The sequence below is a fragment of the Emydura macquarii genome, unplaced genomic scaffold, assembly GCF_026122565.2.
Source record: "Emydura macquarii macquarii isolate MOO-44397 ecotype Brisbane River unplaced genomic scaffold, CSIRO-AGI_Emac_v2 contig_2699, whole genome shotgun sequence".
In the NCBI taxonomy this organism is placed as follows: domain Eukaryota; kingdom Metazoa; phylum Chordata; order Testudines; family Chelidae; genus Emydura; species Emydura macquarii.
Genome location: NW_027132836.1, coordinates 4,652,146 through 4,672,289, shown reverse-complemented (window position 1 = coordinate 4,672,289; position 20,144 = coordinate 4,652,146). Strand labels below are relative to the sequence as shown.

Sequence of the window (20,144 nt, the reverse complement as noted above, 5' to 3'; positions counted from 1 at the left end):
CACAGGATCTATTCTGCGCTATGCCCCAGTTTTTAAAACAGTGTGCCAGACCTCCAAGTAGTCTCACTTTTCGTTCTGTGTAGGCCACGCAGAGCACCACCTCCTGGACATAGATCAAGCTACTAGGCTTCAGAACTCCTGCTTGTTCTGCTCAGCAAATCTGAGACAGACACCCAGTAGAGACTTGTATACTTCTCTGGGACTAATGCACCCCAGCCAGCATTTGCAGTGACAACCAAACAGCACTTTCAAAACAGAGTAAAATGTATTAGTTGACTATAACACAGCATTCGAAGTCCTTAGGTTAGCACAAAGAAATAAAGGTTAAAGCACAGTCCATTTTGGTCAAGCCACAACTCACCAGTCAAGTTGTAGCAAACTCCATTTGCAAGGTCTGGTTCTGACTTCCTTCTGCACAGTATGCCTAAATTTAAACCACTGCAGCTGTGCCTCTATAGCACTTCAGTGTAGACACTACCACTGACAACTGGAGTGGTTTTCCCATTGGCGCAGGTAATACACCTCCCTAAGAGATGATAGCTAGGTCAACTGGAGAATTCTCACTTGACCTAGAGGTATGTAACATTGGGAGGTTAGGTCAGTTTGACTGCATTACTTAGGAGGTGTGGATTTTTCACACCACTAAGCGACATAGTTACACTGACCTAATTTTGTAATGGAGACCACATCTACCCTGAGGGCAAACAATTCTTTCCCGCAACCAACCAGGAAGCAATGCAATGTAGGGTGAAAACTGAATCACACTTAGAATTCATAAATACATTACAAAAAACTTCCCATTTTGTCACAACTCCCAAATTCTGAAGCCCAATCCAAGATTTACTTACTTGAGATTCTTCATGATCTCTAAACCAATTGGCTGGGCCGGGCCCCTCAGCTCCATCCTCACCTTCCCCAAAGACCTGCTGGGAAAGTAGAAACTCTTGTCAGCAGGCAGGAGCCATGGACTGAGTGCCAGGAACCAATAGCCCACTGGGCTCCCAGGGTGCCTCGCACAAACAAAAAGGGAGTTGGGTCCCCTTCCATCCACATACATATACCAAAGAAGAAGCATGTCCCTGGGCTGCTACTCTCCCTCCTCTGTCAGTATACCAGGCAGGAGCCCCATGGGCACTGCCTCCCCCGAACACCCAAATATAGATATATTTACTTACTGGGGGGAGGTATTCCTGACCCCCTCCTCCCTGACACAGCGGGTATCCTTCCCCTCCAAAGCTGACACACCCAGGGGACGGTCATCGCCAGGCCATCTGCAACACAGGAGTGTGGGGGGCAGAGGGGGTCATCCCCAGGCAGTGTGCCATAAGTACACAGGCAGGGGGCAGGCAAGCAACGGCCATGCGGGTGGCACGGCACACCTTAGTAAGGGGCGGGGAGGGGACACCGCTCACACTGACAGTGATGCTCCCCAGCGCCCCCCACACACTGACGGGAGAGGTCCCTAGCGGCGGCGTCCCCCCCCCCACACACTCTCACACGGAGGAGCGCGGTCCCTAGTCCCCCACACACCGAGGGGGAGGGGGAGGGCCCGTCCCCGCCCCCGCCCCCGCGGGGATGCTCAGGGCTCATCCACCGGGAAGGGAGGCCTCAGGCCCGTCTCAGTCGTGCGGCCGACAGGATGGCCCGCAAGCTGTGGGACTAGACTGCGGGGGGGGAGGGGAAGCGCCCTCCACCAAGTCCGGGCCGGGGCGGGGGCCGGGGCCAAAGCCGCCTCACCTCCCGCCCTCGCTCTCGCTCTCCTCAGGGACGGCCCGGCCCAGCCCGGCCGGTCGCGCTCCAACGTCGCTCTTTACGCACCCGCTTACGGCAGGCCCCACTCCAAGGCTACGAGTCTCGGTCGCCCCGCCCCCTCCACTCAGCGCGGATAGGCTCACGTGACGAGGGGGAGGCTGCCGTCTGCCAATGGGAAGATGAGGGGCGGGGCCTCCTTGCAGACTAGAGCCGACGGGACCCGACCTGAGGACGCGAAGGTCACGTGACACACAGAGCGGTGTGGGCGGGCCCCAAAGCCGGGCGGGCGGCAGCTTCCCCTCCCCGCTGAGAGCGGGTGGCCCAGGACTGAGTGGCCCGCGGAACTCTCCCCCACTTGACAACAAGGATTCCAAGCCAGCCTGCCCCACTCCGGGTGAGCAGGCATGGGCATAACCGGGGGGCTGCAGCTCCAGTCCCACCGCTGCCTGACTGCGCAGTTGAATGGGCAGTCAGCCCCCCATCCTCTGCCACAATTTTCAGCAGGCCTCTGTCCTCAGCGGGAGCCAGATGCGTTGCTGGTCTCAGGGGATCCAACTGTGCTCCCTCCCACTCCGGGGAATGGAGCAAACTTACAGTGACAGAGGGCAGAGGTGGTGTAGGAAGACAAGGGTGGTATTTGCTGGCATAAGAAACTCAACTCATTAGTCATCCTCGAAAACATTTGTTATCTGTACAGCCCAGTGCAGGAGCCCTACCTACACTAGAGAAAAAGGGTTCTCTCCTTGTGGCACCCAGCCCCACCCTACCACCTACTTCTACCCAAACTGGGAATCCATGCCTTCACAGCTCTGATATTTCTCAGTTAAAAACAGAGAGGAAGAACTTGCAGGGCCCCCTTTTCCCAGAAATTCCTCCCACCCCCCCACCCCCACATAGTAGCTCATCTTTAAACTCCAGACAGGCCACCCTCCCACAAACCTATCCTTTTTCCAAAGACCCCACCTCTAGTCTAAAGATAGAGCTGTCATAGCTGTAGGGGTGGGCTAGAAAACGAGAACAATCGCTCTAAAAGTCACTCTAGAAGTCAGAGGACCCCTGCTTTAACCTAATTTTCATCTTGTGCTTACACTCCCTCTCAAATGCCCACTCTACCAACCTTAATATTAAATAAGACCAGCAATATGTTCACATAATGGACAAGTAACCACAATATTTTTACTTTTGTCATTTTACTTGTTTGTTGCATCACAGCTAATATTAGAGATTGTAAGTACAGACAAGAAGGCCAGATTCTTACCTTGCATCAGTTTTATAGAGTAATTCCATTGGCTTCAGTGGAGTTACTCCTGGTTTACCTTAGTGTGAGATCAGAATCAGGGCTTGTTTGTTCTGTAAGGAATCCAGCAAACTGTAGGGCCTCTGTGCATAATTCTATGATAATTAGGAGATTTTACATGATAGCATATACATGTACAGTATTGGAAACATAGAATAGGGTATAAAACAGACAAGCAGACTCCAGAAAGCTCTTTCTAAGATTTTATTAGATTTGTTTCCAATATGCCTGTATTGGAAGATTAGGAGACAAAAGGCACAAACTCACATTAAAAGAAACAACAAGATAATCTAATCAAGTCTACAAAACATATGTTGTAAAAGGAATAGCACTATGAACCAATCAAAACTTGCCAGGGATTCCCAGCAGGGGCTGTAGGAGGATAAACCCAGAAAGGTGCAAGTGTGCTGGGAGTTCAGAGTGTCCATCAGGTAAACTCCAGCTAAAACATCCCAGCCCACGGGCCTCTCCACCAAGGCACCAGCTTCCAATCAGAACTGCAGTGTCTGAAATCCAACCAGGTCACCCAGTTTGGATCTGAAGAGAATGTGACAGCACAACGATCCCCTAGAACAAACAAACATCCAATCATTAACCCCTCCTGGAGCCAGCAGGTTTTGGGTTCTTGCCAAAGCCAATGCAAGAGATATACAGCAGATTAACACCATCTCTGAAGATTGTTACATTTCACTACGATCTCACTAGTGGGAACCAAGGATCAAGACTGCCCTTGAGAGAGGTCTTTACAGGACTCTCCATCCCAACTTTGAGGAAAACTTTCACTCTGGATAATCTTGAAAAAAAAATTTAAATCATGTACTTAGCTTGCGGTTTCCTGCATTTTTCCCCTTTTTTTCTACTAATCAGGAAAGCTTTGTGTTTAAATATGAGCTTTCACTCATACACAATCTTTTTCTGATCCCGTCTTTAGGTCACAATCAGTTTCCATGGAGATGAAATGTCATCAGCTAGAAAACCTCTTGGATTAAAACTACAAGTATCTCAGAACAATCATGTTATATAGTCTCAAGTTTTCCTGAAGTGTAAGAATCCCTCTTTAAACTCTATTACTGACAAGATGTTAACAGAAGTCCATGTGTTAATTCTCAGTTAAAATATTCTAGACTGAGGGAACTCTAAGTAAGGGACATACACTCCTGGACTCCGCTTCTCAAACCTCTAGAGAAATAGTGCCACAAAAACAACATTCCTGGTCCCAAGTAGTCTTGCAGATTAAGGTTTAATATCTTAGACTATTTAATAATGAGCTGGTTTTTACTTCTGCCTCATGAGTATGCTAAAATCCACATTTCCAAAAAACCCTCAGGTCACTGAGAAGGATCAACCAGAGTTACCAGTACAATTCAACAGAATTTATTGCACTTAGACATCAGTAAGGCAAAAAGAACAGACTTACCAAAAAAAAAAAAAAAAAAGTGTGTGAAATAAACTGCCTCCTGACTGAAAACCAGCCTCTCCCTTCCAGAGTAAGCTCTGTGCGTCTCTTTCCCCCACACTGAAAACAATTCAGCCCCGCACTTTTGTTCAGCATGGCATGGGATCTATTCAGCATCTACTAGCTGATGGAGGTTTGTAAGAGGCTGAGTACAAGTCAGGCATACTGCATGAAGCCAGCATTACTCAAAAAAAAGGGGGGGGGGGTAAGGAAGGGGAAATGGTAACATCACAGCTGCCTTTGGCATTTACTCTTCATGTTACTTCAACCCAATACAAAGAGAGGGAATGAAGTTTGATTACATAGCTGCTGGTGGAAGCAAGCCAAACACTGGCCTCTACCAATCAGCCAGGAAAGCCCTTGTTTCTCCTAGTCATGTTTCGTCATGTATTTAAGAAAGTAGTATTTGTTTGATTCTGTCCAGCTTGTTTGATTGTCTAAAGCTGAGATACCACCATAAGGACACAGAATAAGAATGAGTCTTGGAGCTGTTTTCTGCCCTTCAGCAACATCCTTTGCAACCTAGGAAACTGAAATTGTTTTGTGTGGAGATTGCTGTTACAACATTTTTACAACACAGAAAGGCAAACTAAGTTCTAGCAATTTCATAATGGGGAGTATGCAGAGAAGTATTATTGCTGAAAAGCAGCACAAATCTAGGCATCTGAGTGTGATTGGATATGGAGATTATTTATGCCTATCAGCCTTGCAAAATTCTGCTTGTCCTGGGATTCTCATTTTTTTGGATGGACAAATAAAATAGCATTAGTTTTACAAATTATGATCATTTATAATAAAGGGCAGGCCAGTAGATTATTATGATTAATTTACTCGATGAGTCACTATTTTAAAAGGCTGATTTATACACACAGCTATAGAGCACCAACATAGTTCCAAGGGCCAAAGGGACCACGCATATCTACACAAAAGATGCATTCAAGGTCTCAGCATTCGCACACAAAGGATACCCGCTGTTCAGTCCCTTTAAGTTGCGTGTGTTTAGACAGACCAAGTAATGCTGTTGCAATAGCCATGTATGGTGGTATCTTAACAGCAGACTTGGTCTTGGTAACACAAGGCTGTGTATTGAAGCCTGTATGCCAGTAATATTGTTACCCTGGGAGCAAAAGTCAGAGTCTAGAATTCTGTGGAATAGTTTTGCACTCTAAAATAAATACTGACAATTCCCCTCTCCACAAATGGACACTCAAAGAATAGTGAAGGACTGGGAAGGGACAAAGGCAGCCATTTATACCAGTTTTGAAAACAAACAAAACAAAAATATAAGTCACCACATCACAAGACTATTTCAGTTAAAAATGCCACTTGGAAATCAAATAGGGCCACATGGAAATTGGTCTGAGTACAGTGAAAAAAGGAGGGAGGAGTCATAAATACAGCAATCTATAAGTCACACATCTCCAAGGAACTGCCTCCTTCACATACGTGCTAACATTGGAGTGCTTAGTACCAGACGGTCTATTTGCTCACAATATTAAAGGGCATCTAGAATTAGCTATGGGAGATTTAAAATCGCCTGCCGATTGGATATAGAAAGGCTTGATCCAGAGAGGGTCCAGTGGTCAAGAAGGTGGAGTCTCTGGGCCTTCCTTCTGACTGTCTTGTAAACTAGGAGAAAGAGACACAAGGAAAACATTTTAAAATCATTTCTGAAATTAAACGTGCCAGTAAAGGGGCAATATTGACAGCCCTGAAGTTAAAGTCCTTCATTTTGCCACAGACTGACTCCGGCATAAGCAGTGGCAGTACAGGCTACTCCATTCTGTCCCATCAACGAGCCTCAGATCTAACCAAGTGTAGAGTTCAATCCACTGCCTGTCTGCAGAGACTGACAAAGAGGACAATTTAGAATAGTAATATTTGTATCTAGCACCTTTCCTCCCAAAAGACCCTGGGAGAAGGATGTAGTAAGAAGTGAGAGTTTAAGGCCTGCAAACAGGCTAAAGCTTAAGGCCTAAGTGGAAAAAGCCAAGTGAACAGAAACCAGCCTGTGAACTTACGACCTGACTGAAACTGGCACAGAGAAAATGCTGATACTGCAAGCACACACATTTCCAAAACATTACTAATATTCAAATATTACTAAAAATACACAGCAGGTGCAGGAGGCACCAAGACATCCTGACACCGAAGAGATAACCGACTCCCTGAAATGACACTTTGATGAATAGAAATGTCTTATAAGGTGATAAATAGAGTTGTTTTGCCCAAGTTGTCCAATTAATGGTAAAGGGTGGTATTAGACTACATCAGGGGTGGGGAACGTCCAGCCCGCGGGCCGTATAAGGCCCGTGAAATCATTTGGTCTGGCCCTGGCGGCGGCGGGGAATTCGGTGGCGGCATGGTTTCTCGGCGGCGGCAGGGTTCCGTGGGGGGGCAGTGCCCGCCGCCGAAACCCTGCCGCCGTTTGCCCCTTTTCGGCAGCGGGGGGACTTTGGCGGCGGGCACTGTCCCCTGCCCCCCACGGAACCCCGCCACCGCTGTGAAACCGCGCCGCCGCCGAATTCCCCCCGCCGCCAGGGCCACCATCAGGCCCTTCACAGAAAAAAGGTTCCCCACCCCTGGACTACGTCAAGAGAGTGGCAACTACCTACGTCAAAGGGGGTAAAACGAAACTGTCTGTAATAGTGTATAAAAGAGGATGCCAGGGGGAACAACTTTGTCCGGCCTAGCGGATAACGGAAAGTCCTGCCGTTGGGTCGCGTCCATTGTAACGCCACACTCGTATGTGAAGTAGACCCGTAGATACTCTGTAGGTCGCTTCTCATTGTGCCGCACGCAATAAACCTGGCCCGAGTGCCTTTGTTGCTCAGCTAATCCATGGTTGTGTCGATTCATTCGATCATGAGTGCCATCTTGGTCACCTGCACAGAGCTGGGACAGCACATACACGGGGACACACACACAGAGCCTACACTGACAAGCACCCACACCGCTAACACCACCGATGACGAAGGCCACCAACTCATTTCCAGATGGAATGGGGTAGGTCTGAAGAGGGAGAAGTTGAGTATGGGGTTAGGGAATGGACAGGGACTGAATTTAACTAGCAACTCAATTGGGCTGGTGGAACGGAAGAGGGGATGAGAGTTGACGCTGCCACCAGAAGCCCAGAGACTGAGCCTACAACTCGCAGATCAGCCAACAGGTAGCCTGGCTGGGAAACAGAACATTTAGGCAGTGACAGCAGAAAAGGGAACCCAGGGGCACCAGGGGCCAGCGCTATGCCCCCACCATGGAAAACCCTTCCAAGCATAGCCAGAATGGGGGGACCCCCACTACCCCAGGTATTCCTCAGATGTAAGTGCCTTTGAATTTCTGATCTTTCTACAGAATGGGATACTTTCCTTCCTTCCTCTCACTAACTCCCCCTTAGCAAAAATATACAACACAAAAACCTCCTCAAAAATTTAATTAAAAAGTAAACAAAGAAAAAATCGTGGAATTAATATGATGCTGGAGAACATTCTGTTCACTTTGCTTTTACATTCTTATCGCTTTCCCTGAACCTGGGTCTGCCTTGTCTATTTCGATTGTTTGTTCATCAAGGCACAGACCATTTTTTACTCTATGTATGTACAATACCTAGCACAATGTTGTGCAGAAGGAGGTAGAAGATTTTTAGGAAAAGTATATCGAAGAGGCAGGGCAAGAGGTTAGGTTCATTATGTTAAGGAAGGAAAGGGGTGGGGTCACAGAAAAAAAATGGCAAGCTAGGATTTTAGTTGGTTTGAAATTTTAAAAATGAAATTAAGAAAATTTATAGATATGAGTTGGAACAGAACTAATAATGTCTCCATAGAAAGGTCATTGGGGAGAACCTAAATATAAATAAAGGGTGAGATTAAGAAGACATGCCTATCATCTTTCTGCCCATTTGGCTTGCATGTTGCACATCTTTTCCCTTCCCTTTGTCTATCTAATCTTTTTTAGACTATATGCACTTTGGGGAAGGTACTGGATCTTGCTCTGCTTACAAAAAACAGTGAGCACACTGGAGCTATAGCCACCTAGATAAATAATGTATAGGCAGCTTGTATAACCTTCTACACTTTTTCCTCTTCAGTAAGAGGAAAATGCCTCATCAGGCATTCTTCAGTAATGCCTTTCAGATATTTGGTTTCCACCATTTTCCCACTACTATTGCTTAGTCTATGGATAAAAACATTCTTCCCAATCCCACAGCCATTCCCAAGTTTGAAAAAAAGATGTTCCTATCACCTATACATTGCCTAAAGCACTGGCAAAGTTTGGCCAGGAAGGAAAAATTGAAATATGAAGAAATGTTTTGGTCCCCAAGGATCAGAGCACCCCAACCAGTGTCCACAGTGATACACACAAAGACAAGGCAAAACCAGAAGCTTTAAGAAACATGATCTGTAGCTTCCTTCTCTGTCCTGTGACTTATGGATGTTTCCTCAGGTCTTTGCCCATTGATGAATATTGTTGCTGGGCACAATCCAGGCCAATGTTCTTATGACAAAACTCAGTCGGCATGGTGAAAAGTGTATTCATGATCAGGCAAAATGAGCACCACCACAGATTTCCGGCTCCCACGATTTCTATATGGACTCCTTGCTGACCTAAATTGATTTGATTTTTGCTCTAAACTGCATTGAATGTCAAAACAAAATGTGCGACAGACACTCAGGGTACATACAGTGCACAAGGAGGCAGCCACGTTAGTCATCAGCAGCTGTCATTCCTTTCACGGGATCTTTTTCTCTCATCTGAAAGAAAATAAGCATCTTTACCTATTTATTTCAACATATGCTGGTAATTGGGTCCCTGTCAGCTCCTTATCAGAGAAGGGTGTGAGGGTGAGAGTTTCTCTGGCTCAGTCTCATATTTCTGAAAATTGTCCTAATTTAAAGCAGTTTGTAAACACAAGCTGAGCAGGTCATGAAACCATTTCTGGCAAAGCTGCAGACCTTTTAGGCTGAAGAGCAGAAGGCACATGGGACTACAATCAAGTAAATTTGGGAGTGTGAAAGAATTACATGGAATATTCATTACAAGACTATGAAACACCCCCCCCACACACACACACCCACCCCCTCACTGTACCCAGAGAATGATTTATCTGATAACTTAAGGTGCTACAGGATTCTCGTTGTTTTTGCTGTATACAGACTAACACGGCTACCCCTCTGAATCCGATAACTTACTGACTCATTGAGCTGAATACTCACTGAGGTGTCAAGTAAGAAGTCTTCATTTATTTTAAAATAATCAGTGACAGACCTCCTAAATTACCAACCAATAAAAAAAAGTTGTCCTACAGCAATACAAGGAGGAGTCCGTTCTAATTAGGAAGCCAGAACTCAGGATATGACTCTACCAATCAGATCACCAAAACCACCATAAGCCGCATGACCTGTGTGGTAAGTGAGCACATTGCACACCATGGCAAGAAGGCAGACCTCCTCCTCTCCTCATCCCACAATGGGTTTAGAACACAGATACTGCCTCACAGACCACATCTGCTTTCCTCCCCACTTACCTCATCCAGCTGTTTCTTGGTCTCCTCCTCCATCCTGCGAATGTCCTCCATAGTCAGATCAACCCACTTATCAAGCCAGCAAAACAGCTGCCGGTGGAAATTTGTGAAAAGACGTTTCTCTTGCTGAAAAAACAGAGGCGGGGGAACAAACGAGTAAAAAAAGCTCAAGAAAAAGAACTGCACACAATTCAGCATGATTTACTCAAGGTGCAGCACAGTATGGTTACAGTCAGATAATGTGCATTTTCATAAAGATGTATGCACTCAGAATTGCTACAGGTCTAACTTCAGTGCCTGCCATTTTGTTTTTATTAAGGGAATGGGATCACTTTTCCTAGCACAGGAAAGCAATAGGGCAAGAAACACATTTACTATTCTGGTTCATTATAATTAAAATTCCCCTGTCAAAGAAGCCATGGATGCTGTGATTTTAGTGTGCTAGATTTTTAAAATGTGCATAACTGGACCATTTTGGGTTCTTGCATGTAGACAGGTGTATGCAGTAAGGTTTTCAGTGGAATTGACTCAGCAGTCTCAAAAGGTGCCAAGTGGGCTATATAATAGGGTTAAAAGAGAAGGAATAAATAATTAGAGTTAGTGGCTTGACATGCAGTTATGGATTCTGCGATTCTTCTGGCTTTTTATGAAAGTCCATCAGCAGGGCCAGATTAAAGAATTGTGTGGCCCTGTGTGATATGAGAACTGCCTTCCTCCCGTTTCCCTGCCCTCAGGGAGGTGGAGGTCTGGGGATGGATTGTCAGATCCTCCCTTCCAGTGGGGGGAGGCGGAAGGAAGAGGTTATTGGGAGAGCAAGCCCACCCCACACATACCCTGCAACAGCTCCAATCCAGTGGGGCTGGCTTGGCTCCTCCATCTGGCCTATTGGCTCTTGCTACAGCATCCAGATGGGGCCCTCTCCCCTTGATGCCCTGCCTCCTTCCTGGCCCCTGGGCTGGTGTTGGGTGGGGTGTTCCCCTGTGCAAGACAGGGGCCCTGCACATGTGCACTAAGTACACATTGGCTAATTCAGGCCTGCCTGTCAAATCACTTCCATCCCTGGTGTAAGTGGTATCTATTCAGCCATTTTGCCTTTATGTTCTATTCCTTTCCCTTATTCTCTGTTGGGTCTACTTAGATTGTAAGCTCTTCAGGATAGGGATGTTTTTACTGTGTTTGTTAGATACCAAGCCCTCCCCAGGTTCTTGATTAACAAGGATGAGACTCACTCATCCACCTTCCTGCATGGCTGCTACATCTGGAGACTGATGCAACTCCTGCCAAAGTCAATGGAAACATAACGTATTCACCCAAAACCTTGAATCCCTAGAGAAATGCATCTTTTCCAAGTTCCCCATCCAGTGACCTGCATCTGAGTTTTCATTCATGAGGCTAGGACAGTGCAATCCATTCCTTTAGATAAAGAGGTGAATGCCTCAGTCATTTATTTTGATTGGAACACGTTATTCTTTTTTGTGAAATTAAGTAAGTGTTCCAGGTTTGTTTTTTGATTAAACAACAAAATTGGTTCCAATGAAGGAGTTATGACCTGAACTTCAAGACTTATGGGGCAGGACAGGAGAATCATACTCAACACACTACTGAAGTAAAAGTGTGGGTTTTTAAGTGATCCATGACCAGCTACAAGCACCTGAGGTTATTTTAACTGAAAAGCTTGAGTTATTTATTACGTATTATCCAGGATGAGCTAGGTGCTGTGCTTGTGCATGCATTCACACAGCTGGAGGAGCTTACTATCTGAAAGACAAGACACTGATGAAAAGCACAATGTAAGGTGCTCCTTTGGTTTTTAATTTACAGTTGCAATCTTCTGGCAAGTCAAGTCAATCTCAATACCAGAGCCACTTTTCTCAAAAAAACACACATTGTAGTTTATGGAACCTAGTTATGCAAAGGAACTCCAGACACCAAGGCAATGGGAAGGCTAAGGCCTTATAAAAGGTATATGTTTCTAGTCAATTTCACAGTTTGGTTCCCAAGCTTAGCACAGTTGCAATGTGTGACTTATAAACACTGCAAGGGAAGGCTTCTTCAAAACATCATTCATTCATTTTTTAATTGAATAGACATTTCTTGATCTTAAGTTTTATAAAAGTAAGCTTTTTTACAAAAACCTAAATATTACATCAAATTTGACCTGATTTCCATTTAAAGATGCATTTTGTACAAAAGATTCAGAGTTTGTGAGTATTAAACACATCCTGCTTTTTTAGAGGGGAGCAATGTGCCACTTAGAGCCAGGCTAGTGTCTGGATTGGGGTGTGAGGCAATACAAGGAGATGGCTTAAAAAACAAAGGGCAATATATTTTCCCATTAAATACTATTTTCTCCTGCTCATTAACCTACAGAATTTTGCATTTGTTTTGCTAAAGGAAGTGATTTATTATATTTTATAGTCAAGATTCATACTGTTAGGGTAAGAGACTTCAAGGTTACATGCAACTGTTGGAGAAGTCTCATGGCTTCATAATTCATGGCACGAGAAGCATGCACAGATAGCCCATTAATGGCATGTCCTAGAGAGACTTACTGCTTCATTGGTTTAGTTTTTGGGCCTATAACCAGGATCATGGAAGGTGTTCCTGTGTGCTCTGCCCAGAAGGGCTGTCATGTGTGGCATCATAAAGAACTTAGTCACACCTATTAATTTACTGACTCAGAAGAAGTGGGTAGTTAATTAAAAACAAAATAATCACAATGACCTGAAATATTCCTCCCCACCATTGTTACAGCAACACTTGGTGTCACAACTAAACACAGAGTAAGTTATTTTTCAGTTGGCGTGCTTTGTACATTTGACATGACTTTGCATATAGTTGGATTCACTGTGTCCTTGATATATCTAGTAAGTTTCTCCTTTAGTTTGCTGCATGAAAGAGCGACACAGCAACAAGGGAAGAAACACATTTTATGAATTTGGAAAATCTGACTGCCATAATAAAGCCACAAGACTTGTCAGGGGATTCAATCAGGTGTAGTATCTAAATCAACTTTACTCATTTTTTAAATTAACGAGATTTCAAGTGAATGGTATCTTTTTCAGGTGAGAAGTGGGATCAGGGAAAGATTCCTGTGCTGAACAGATAGGAAGTGGGTTTCCACAAGACTTGCTGCAAACAAACATTAATTTCTTCATTTTCCTTGCCATCCCACATCAGTACCAGGTTCACCTACCTTCTGTATAAAGTTCTCAACTTTATTTTGCAGACCCCACCACTTGAACTTGACAGTTACCAGTTTGTAAGCACACATGTAGGGACAATCTGTCTGTTTACCCAGCTCTTTCTGCAAAGATATAAGGATATTCACATGACTATCTGGGATCAGAAACTCTGTAGGAAGCTCTTACAGGGAGGGACAGGACCCCTGGAACTAGTAGTCCACCCATCCAGTAGACATACATTAGTCCCTCCACTGACACAGATGAAGACAACACCTCTCCCTTGTTTACACAAATTAACACTCCAAGCCCCACATTCCTGATCCACCCCCACAACCATACTCCAGTCATGAAAACAGACATGATATGCTGAGGTCTGTGATCCACACCTTCCAGTTGGGGCCCAGAGGGCCACGTCCAGTCTTGACAGATTTAAATTTTGCTGGGTCTTCTTCCTGCTTGTAATCCTGTTGTAAACATAAACATGTTTAGCCATAAGAAATAGATCTTAGAGTTACTCTAGACACTAACTTCTCACCTGAGTCCTTCTCAAGACCCATTATTTTCATGAAGCCTTTAAGAAATTGGCCAAGGAAAAATAAATAAAATTCACTCCCCCATGTTGTACATTAGCCCTAGCTGAATAAGAGTATTATCAAATTGATGTTACATTTGTGACCCCACTAAATCCACTGGTACACTGTGTCTGATATTGGTTTATAAACTTTTCAAGACAGGGTTTGCATTATCACCTGCATTGGGAGGTGACTAGAACGCAAGGCTGCTGTTAGAAATAATGTACATTGCACTCTGGGGCAGAAATATTGTGTGTATTTCTCAGCATCAGTATCAATCAGTGCTATACAAACAGCATAACCACAGTACTTGTGTGAAAATGCATTCCTACACTCTCCTGCATCATAGAGAAGATGAAGACTCTTCTTTTAAATACTTATTTTCAAGGTCAGTCTTCCAAAACAATTGCTTTGTGGTTCAAGTTCCTTATTACTCAACCCAGAGATTAATTTGGAAACGTCCCAAAAATTTAATTTTTTAAAATCCCATGATTTTTGGGGGGACCAATTAATGATTTTAAACACTTGGGGTTGGCAATACTCACAATGAGACTTTAATGGCAAAAAAGCCAGGAAATTCAGATTCTTAAGTGGATTTAGGGGCAGACAAGCGATTGAGATGTGGCACCTTCTTTTGGAGTCTGGCTCTTTGTGCATATTACAGGTAATAGCTACTGACTTTGGTGATCAAAAGATCCTTTATTCCTGGCACCACTGCAGAGCCAATACAGCTCTGGGAGAGCAAAATGAATTGTTCTGGAGCAACAGACTTGTTCAGTTCTGTTCAGAAATCCAAACTGTGACTTACACCAGTGTAAACCAATTGGAGATATGGAATTACACAGGTGTCACTCAGATCTGAGTTTAGCAATCAGTTTAATACTAGAAAAAATGCACAAACAAAATGAAACTTTAGTTGCATTCTGATGCCAGGCTAAATTAGATAAAATACCTTTCTTTACTCCAATTAAGCAAGTTTGACTTGAAAGAATTAAGTTACTAAATGGGGAATGTCACCATGCCATCTTTACAGATACTTTTCATTACAGAACTGCACCTTAGGTTCCTATAGTGACTAACTCTTCTTATAATAGGATATTAATTACATGATCACATGATACAAATGTAATAATATAATATGCTATATCTGTGCATTTAAGTTACAGGAAGAATGCAGTTTAAACACAATAATGCAACTTATTTGCAGTCTTACTGATGCAGCACAGAAAAAAGGGCAGTTATTTTTATTCTGCTGCACCGTACAGTGTTGGATCCTTGTAGGACACTAGATTTAATCAGCATATTAATAAAACTTTAGGCTTGATATTGGGGTGGAACATTTGTATGGTTCAGATGGCGTTTCCTTATTTATATAAAAACAGAGACCTGTTAAAGTAGAGTTAATTTAAAAAAGTCAGGAAACCTAGTGGTAAGCATTGTAAATGACTTGGATTCTTGTTTTTCTGGACTTATTTGACTATATTGTACATATGGTATACACCATTAGAAAGCAAGTGAGAGAAAGAATTAATGGAAATGGTTTAAAGTGCATAAACTTGGGAAACATTTTGAAAAATGTGAATTTCATGTTCACAACCATAAAATATTACCCTTCCGCAGCACAACCATGAAACAAATCACTAGCTGCCAGTAGTATTTGGGCTAATTAGACCCCCGCCCACTCCCACACCCCTTTTGGGAAACAAAGGAGTACATGGATCAAAGTGTTTCAAGAACAGTCCCCTCCCCACACCGCATGCACATCTTCCCTAATGCTTATGCAGTCCTCTTCTCTTGCTCAACAGTAGTCATATTTCAAAATACCCAGATAAATGTGCCTCAAACACCTGTTCCAAGAATGCTTTGTATGTGTCACTTCATGTCTTGGATGTGATAAGTCACTTCTGGGAATTACACTTGGCAGGTATGTGGGAATTATGTGTGCACGGTACCACAGTGTGTACACACACAATACTGATATGTAGATACAACCTATAATTCCATGTAATGGTTCTGGTGACAACACAAGCCATGAAGACAGAGCTCATGGAGATTTACTGCAAGAACCTAAGATGGAACTGATTTGTTATTACTGCAGTTTAAAGGCCTTAAAGATTTGAAGTTTGTATCCATTTCAGTCTACTGCATGTGTCATACTGAAACAAAAACAACCTAATTCCCTGTAAAAGATGAAGATACTGAAAAAAAAGTTACTGTGAGGAGTATAGCACCAGCCAACCAACCCCATAACCTTATTTTGTGAATGTCTTCCTGTCTCACCTGTCCTCTTCTCCATTGTCTATTTTGTCTTGCTTTAAAAGCTCTTCAAGGCAAGGACAACAACAGTCATCACTACGCAAAGTGCTATGGCCAACTACAATGGTATATACAGATGAACAACATTTAACTAGGCATTTCTACTATGCCCACCATTGTAGTATCTAGGCAGTAGATACAAAATTAAGAGTTACATCAAAATTGTCCATAAAGGACTTGACTGTTCTCTACAGTTTGCTTTAGCTCCATTAAGGAAAGTCTCTCCTTCCCTCCTCACTCCTTGTCTGATTATCTGCAGGGCTATGGTAATTTTCAGAAGTGAGGTTTGCATCAATCTTCCTTTTGTAATACTAATGCAATCACATGAAATACTTTATCCATCAGCATACCTTGGAGAGCACTTGGTTCCGATCTGCAATGTCTATATAAACTGCTTCTACATTCTTCCACACATCTGGCTCTAGTTTATGAACCTGCAGTGGGAGAAGTGGGAGCCAGATTTGTAATTCAAACCATCTGAACACCATAGAATCATAGAATATTAGAGTTAGAAGGGACCTCAGGAGGTCATCTAGTCCAACCCCCTGCTCAAAGCAGGACTAACTTCAGCTATATCATCCCAACCAGGGCTTTGTCAAGCCTCAGCTTAAAAACCTCTAAGGATGGAGATTCCACCACCTCCCTAGGTAACCTATTCCAGTGCTTCACCACCCTCCTAGTAAAAAACTTTTTCCTAATGTCCAACCTAGACCTCCCGCCCTGCAACTTGAGACCGTTGCTCCTTGTTCTGTCATCTGCCACCACCGAGAACAGCCTAGCCCCATCCTCCCTGGAACCCCCTTTCAGGTACTTAAAGGCCGCTATCAAATCCCCCCTCACTCTTCTCTTTTGCAGACCATCCCCATTCCAAGTTAGAATGAAGAGCAGAGATAGAGATCTGAGTACCAAGCATCTGGAGTCAAAGTAGAGAGCTTCATCAGTTAATGTTGAAACAGAAAATAAGCCAAAGAAAAAAGTAATTCAGAGGTGAAGATGCAAAACCGAACCAATTTCTGCACAAGAGCTACAAGAGTACAGTTCTAATAAGTATCCACTTCCATCCAGAGCAGGCAAAAAGGAGTTTAATCATATAGTATATAGTCTCCTTGCTAGCCTGACATGAGGTGCTTTAATCCCAGGAATGTGCAGAGAATAACAATACTGAATTCAAAACAGGATAGGCAACAGATCTAGCCATGTAATGCCACAAAGTTCCTCACTGAAAGTACTTACATTCTCCTGCATTCCGAGGTCCGGTTTGTGCCAAGTTTCAATTTTGATCAGGAAGTCATCTTTCATGTACTCATTCTGCCACAAAGAAAAATTTTGGTTATCTATTGGGACCAAAGAGACTAAAATGATCTTATTGTTGATTGACTGATGTGGAGTATCAAAGTTATCAAATAGTTACTCCCAGACCTGAGACCAGGGTTTGAACGCAGTGACAATGGGAATTCAAATTTCTATTTGCAAATACATTTCTGAAAGCACCAATCACTGCATTATCTGATGGCCAGGTACAAGATTAGGTCAATGCATAAGTTGTCCATACAAGACACTTAAGCTCCAATGCTCTGAGTATTAGACTTATTGTTACTTATTTCATTTACAGGGTATTTTATTTTTTAAAGAAAGGAATGAAGACCCAAGAAACCAGACACTGCCAAGTACAGTTTAGACTAGACAACAGATGTGGAAGAAATAGTGCAGAAAGTGACTTTTCAAAGACAGAATGTGGATCCAGAACTGGATTCAAACTGTCCTTGGAAATATGTACCTTACTCTGCAGGTCAGCACTGAAACCAGACAGTCCAGTGTGCAGAGCTTTCATCATGGCTACTTGCATTTCATCTCCCTAATGAGCAAGGGACAGCAGTTTCAAGCAATGACTGATATGATAGGAAAAGAGTAGCCCACTACACATCCTTGGCGGGGGGAGGGGAGAGTGAGTACAGACTAATGAAGTACTTGGTATATAAAAGGAGGTAAGGAATTCAGAGGGCAGGTTACTTATGGGATCATGTTGCCCAAAGAAAGCAGGACTGGATCGACTCGCTCTATGTTTGCTCCACCTATCTACTATAATGGTTTGTTCTGAAACATGCAAAGCCAAGTGCCACTTCAGTTTAAAAAAAAAAAAAAAAAAAAAAGAGGCACGTGTGTCATTTCATACATCAGTTTGTCAGGAGATGTTGGCCAAATGAAAAAGTGGCAACTCCATTAGCTCAAATCAGAGACTTCCCTACACATATACGTAGTGCCTTGTTCCAGATAGATTATTACACACCTCCTAGCACAACAAATCACTAATAAAAGCAATACTTACTGTAATAACTGCTCCAAGAAACCAACACATGAAAAGAAAGAGAATAATACATTAATGAGAAAGAAAAGTTATAGTTGCAACCACCTCCACCCAATATCAGCAGCAAGGCGACAATTCTGGAGAATGCTCCTAGGCAGCTGCCAGTTTCAATGAAGGAAGAAACCCATTTCCCTGTCAGTGCCTATAGTCTGTCAGAAAAACTTGCTCTACCCCGTTCAAAACCTTCCAGAAATTCTCAAACATGGTGAAATCCAGAAGAATGCTATTTAATTATGTGCTGCCACTGTTTGCTCCTGGACTCCATCCAGCTGGATGACAAGATGTATTAAATTTGATCAGCTGACTACATTTACCAATCATTCTTCACCTTGCAGATAAGAAGCCTTTCTCCAGTTCTGCAACTGAACGAATGTTAGATTTTAAGCCAGTGTAGACCTCATCACTCCTGCATGTGGTAACTGGACTCCTTGCCCACTGCTTCTCTCATGCTCATGGTAATCAGACTCCTTGGATAGCAAGGCTCAATTATTTATCAGAGAAAAATTAACTGAAGATCTTGTAACGGCCATAGCCCATTCTATCTTGAGCCTTCAGGGTCTGTCAGTATTTCCATTATAGAAAGGATTTCCACAGACTTAGAACAAGCCTATAAAATCTGACACTAGAATCGGACATACAAGGTCTCCACTAAGGAGAACATTTTGTCAAACCAATACTAAATTTTTTTTAAGGGATGATAAGTACATAACAGGTTTGAGGAGTGTCTAATACTGTAATAGTACCCAGGCTTGTGTAACTATACTTGTCTAACCTGTAAGTTTCCATATTAAACATATACAGTCATTTACAATTATAATAACTGCATGTATGTTATATCTGCTCACACACAGATCACGTGGTGACATCCATGTGATAAACTGCATGCATGTATTTATAGGATTTTCTATGGCATTCATCACCATAGTCCCTGAGCACCTCACATCAACACATTTAGCCCCACAACATTCTTGTAAGTGAGGGAAATATTATTCCTGCTGTAGAGATAGGGAATAGAGGCACAAAGATTAAGTCTATGGCAGGGCTGGGAATTGCAGGTCTCAAATCCTAGTGCAGTGTCTCATTCACAAGACACCCTTCCTATCCTACCATGCTCCTCTGCTCTGCTGGGGTTTAGAATATTCTAAGTCTCTGAGCAGATCTGCAGAGTGTTCAGACACTGTTAACAGCACTTACCAGTGAGATACATTACAGACTGAGAACTGTTGCAAACTGCCATTATGCTTCTATGGCTTTTTAAATGTTTTTTTAAAATTTAACTTCCCTCAAAAATGTTTTTTTCCTCCAAAATTACACTTCCTCACATGCTCAAATGGGCACTAGTCAGTCCTGCAATAATGGCAGGTTTCAAATCAAAATACCTCATAGAACTCGCAGAGCTAGAAATGGGAGCTCTCCCAGATTTCCACAACATCTGCTTTTAGCACTTCTTTAAAGGGCTTTTCCTTGGCCCCCATCACCACAATATGAGTGCCTCACAAATATTAATGAATTTATCTTCATAACTCCTCTGAAGTAGAGAAGCATCATCATCTCCATTTTACATACAGGGGACAAACCAAGTTCAAAAAAAAATCTCCATTAAATATGGATGCCCAATTTACCAGAGGAAGTGCCTGAATTTTCAGAGGTTCTGAGGAATCTATAGCTCCTATTGACTTC

At 43.3% G+C, this 20,144-nt stretch overlaps 2 protein-coding genes across 3 annotated transcripts in view; both read right to left on the bottom strand.

Moving 5' to 3' along the window:
* INPP5K (inositol polyphosphate-5-phosphatase K) overlaps positions 1-1,827 on the bottom strand; it is a 34,537-nt gene extending 32,710 nt beyond the window's left edge. For both annotated transcript variants that reach the window (XM_067566013.1, XM_067566014.1), the window contains exons 1-3: positions 1,738-1,827; positions 1,176-1,271; positions 849-926 (exon numbers count right to left, since the gene is read on the bottom strand). In XM_067566013.1, the coding sequence (XP_067422114.1) occupies positions 849-904 (56 nt within the window). In that variant the 5' untranslated portion in view covers positions 905-926; positions 1,176-1,271; positions 1,738-1,827. The remainder of the gene's footprint in view (positions 1-848; positions 927-1,175; positions 1,272-1,737) is intronic.
* Positions 1,828-3,239: 1,412 nt separating this feature from the next.
* The window catches only part of PITPNA (phosphatidylinositol transfer protein alpha), a 39,587-nt gene continuing 22,682 nt past the window's right edge, over positions 3,240-20,144 (bottom strand). Inside the window, 8 exon segments of the mRNA XM_067566033.1 lie at positions 3,240-6,134; positions 9,187-9,256; positions 10,030-10,152; positions 13,223-13,333; positions 13,598-13,675; positions 16,450-16,533; positions 17,333-17,407; positions 18,426-18,433. Coding sequence (XP_067422134.1) covers positions 9,209-9,256; positions 10,030-10,152; positions 13,223-13,333; positions 13,598-13,675; positions 16,450-16,533; positions 17,333-17,407; positions 18,426-18,433 — 527 coding nt within the window. The 3' untranslated portion in view covers positions 3,240-6,134; positions 9,187-9,208.